The 1566-nt window shown below is 36.1% G+C and overlaps 1 protein-coding gene across 1 annotated transcript in view; it reads right to left on the bottom strand.

Moving 5' to 3' along the window:
* Window positions 1-25: 25 nt before the first annotated feature.
* Window positions 26-1566, bottom strand: part of SQLE (squalene epoxidase) — a 30315-nt gene continuing 28774 nt past the window's right edge. The window contains exon 10 of the mRNA XM_023728159.1: window positions 26-1432. Coding sequence (XP_023583927.1) covers window positions 1240-1432 — 193 coding nt within the window. The 3' untranslated portion in view covers window positions 26-1239. The remainder of the gene's footprint in view (window positions 1433-1566) is intronic.

Genomic DNA, 1566 nt, shown 5'->3' with positions numbered 1-1566 from the left:
ATCATCAGTAAAATGAATTTGGAAATGAAAAGCAACTCAACTGCTCATATAACTGCATTTTTTCCTATTGTGGGAAACATCAGACATTCTGAGTAAGATGTATCTCACAGCACTAGTTAATATAATTAATATTGTTTAAATCATGGTATTATATGCAATTTATATCATGTAGATGCAGAACCCATTTTTGTACTGCCTCTTATAAATGCTGAATGTAATTCTTACGTATAAATCCATTTAGTTTTATGTTCAAAAGAACTATTTGTGCAACTCCAAATTTTTAGCAAAATAATACTGCTGGTACCCAAAGTTGTCCTGCTGCTTTCTGCTTATGTTTCAAAAATTATAGATTCACCCTGTAAAAAGCCATGTTCGGAAGGTGAGAGATGAACCTGGTAGCACAATGAGCCCAGCCACAACGGGCTGGCAGGCTGGCAGACACATGTAGGCAAATGTAATGACCACAGGCTTGTGGATCGCGTGTCACAGAAATATTTCTTGGTGTTTGAGGCTCGCTGTCTCTTTCCAATCCCAGATACCCTGGGGGATTCCCAGCATGCCTTCTGTAGGATTCCCTAACTTCAGCTGCTCCTTCCATCTCTTCCTTCCTTCCCCAGCAGCCAGGAGGGTGTCTCCCTGAGCCCTGCCCCAGGTCCCCACAACTATATTGCTAACCATAAGCTTTTTCTTTCTTTTTTTGGTACCAGCTTAGCCGTAAGATTTTAATGCCCCTAAACCCTAAATCACTTCTGCAAGAAAATTATTCTGAAAAGAGAGCAGCTATCCTACTGTGGCAGTCTGGACATCAACAAGTTGGATAAGAGCAAAAGAGATTTGGGTTTTCTTTACCATTATCATGAACGATGTAAAGAAATCCCGTAACAAGAAACAGAGAGCACAAGAGAGTTCACTCTTTATTTTATTTGCATGTCCCATAATGACTCATCCCAAATAGGGAATTCAAAAGAAAAACTAATTCTTCAGTATTAGCACTAATTTATGGTAAAAGTCATTTCTTTTAAATATCTAACTTGTTTTACCCTTCATTTTAAGTTGCAAATTAAAGGATATATTTACATGTTTGTATACAAACAACTTCAAAAACAAATTAATCCTAATCTTGATCCAAGAGTTTATACTTTAGAAGTAATATAGTATATGCTATATACATCCACTTCCAAAAGTCACTTAGGACTTGGTGAGTTCCAAATATTCATTCACAAATGGCCTCCTTTAAGCTTACTGAACCAAGTACTTCATTTCTGAGTAAATAAGAGGAACTATTACAGAAAAGGCTTTGTACAAAATAGCACCACTATTGTAAAAGGCTCGAGGTTTTGATATCCAAGGTTCTGATTTAAAACAAAAATACATGGCATAGACCGCAACAGCAAAGAAGTGTCCAATTAAAATTAGAGGGTTAGGAGACAATCTGCAAAAAAAGAAAAAAAAAAATACATATTGGTAAGACCCAGAAATTAAAATTTGCTAATAAAAAGATAGCAGTTATGAATCATATAATATAAAAGGTGGGAGTGCCTGCATGATGCAAACGATTAACATGCT

The sequence above is a fragment of the Trichechus manatus genome, unplaced genomic scaffold (assembly GCF_000243295.1).
Source record: "Trichechus manatus latirostris isolate Lorelei unplaced genomic scaffold, TriManLat1.0 scaffold00022, whole genome shotgun sequence".
Lineage (NCBI taxonomy): Eukaryota > Metazoa > Chordata > Mammalia > Sirenia > Trichechidae > Trichechus > Trichechus manatus.
The sequence above is the reverse complement of the archived record's forward strand: the minus strand, read 5'-3'. Positions and strand labels throughout refer to the sequence as shown.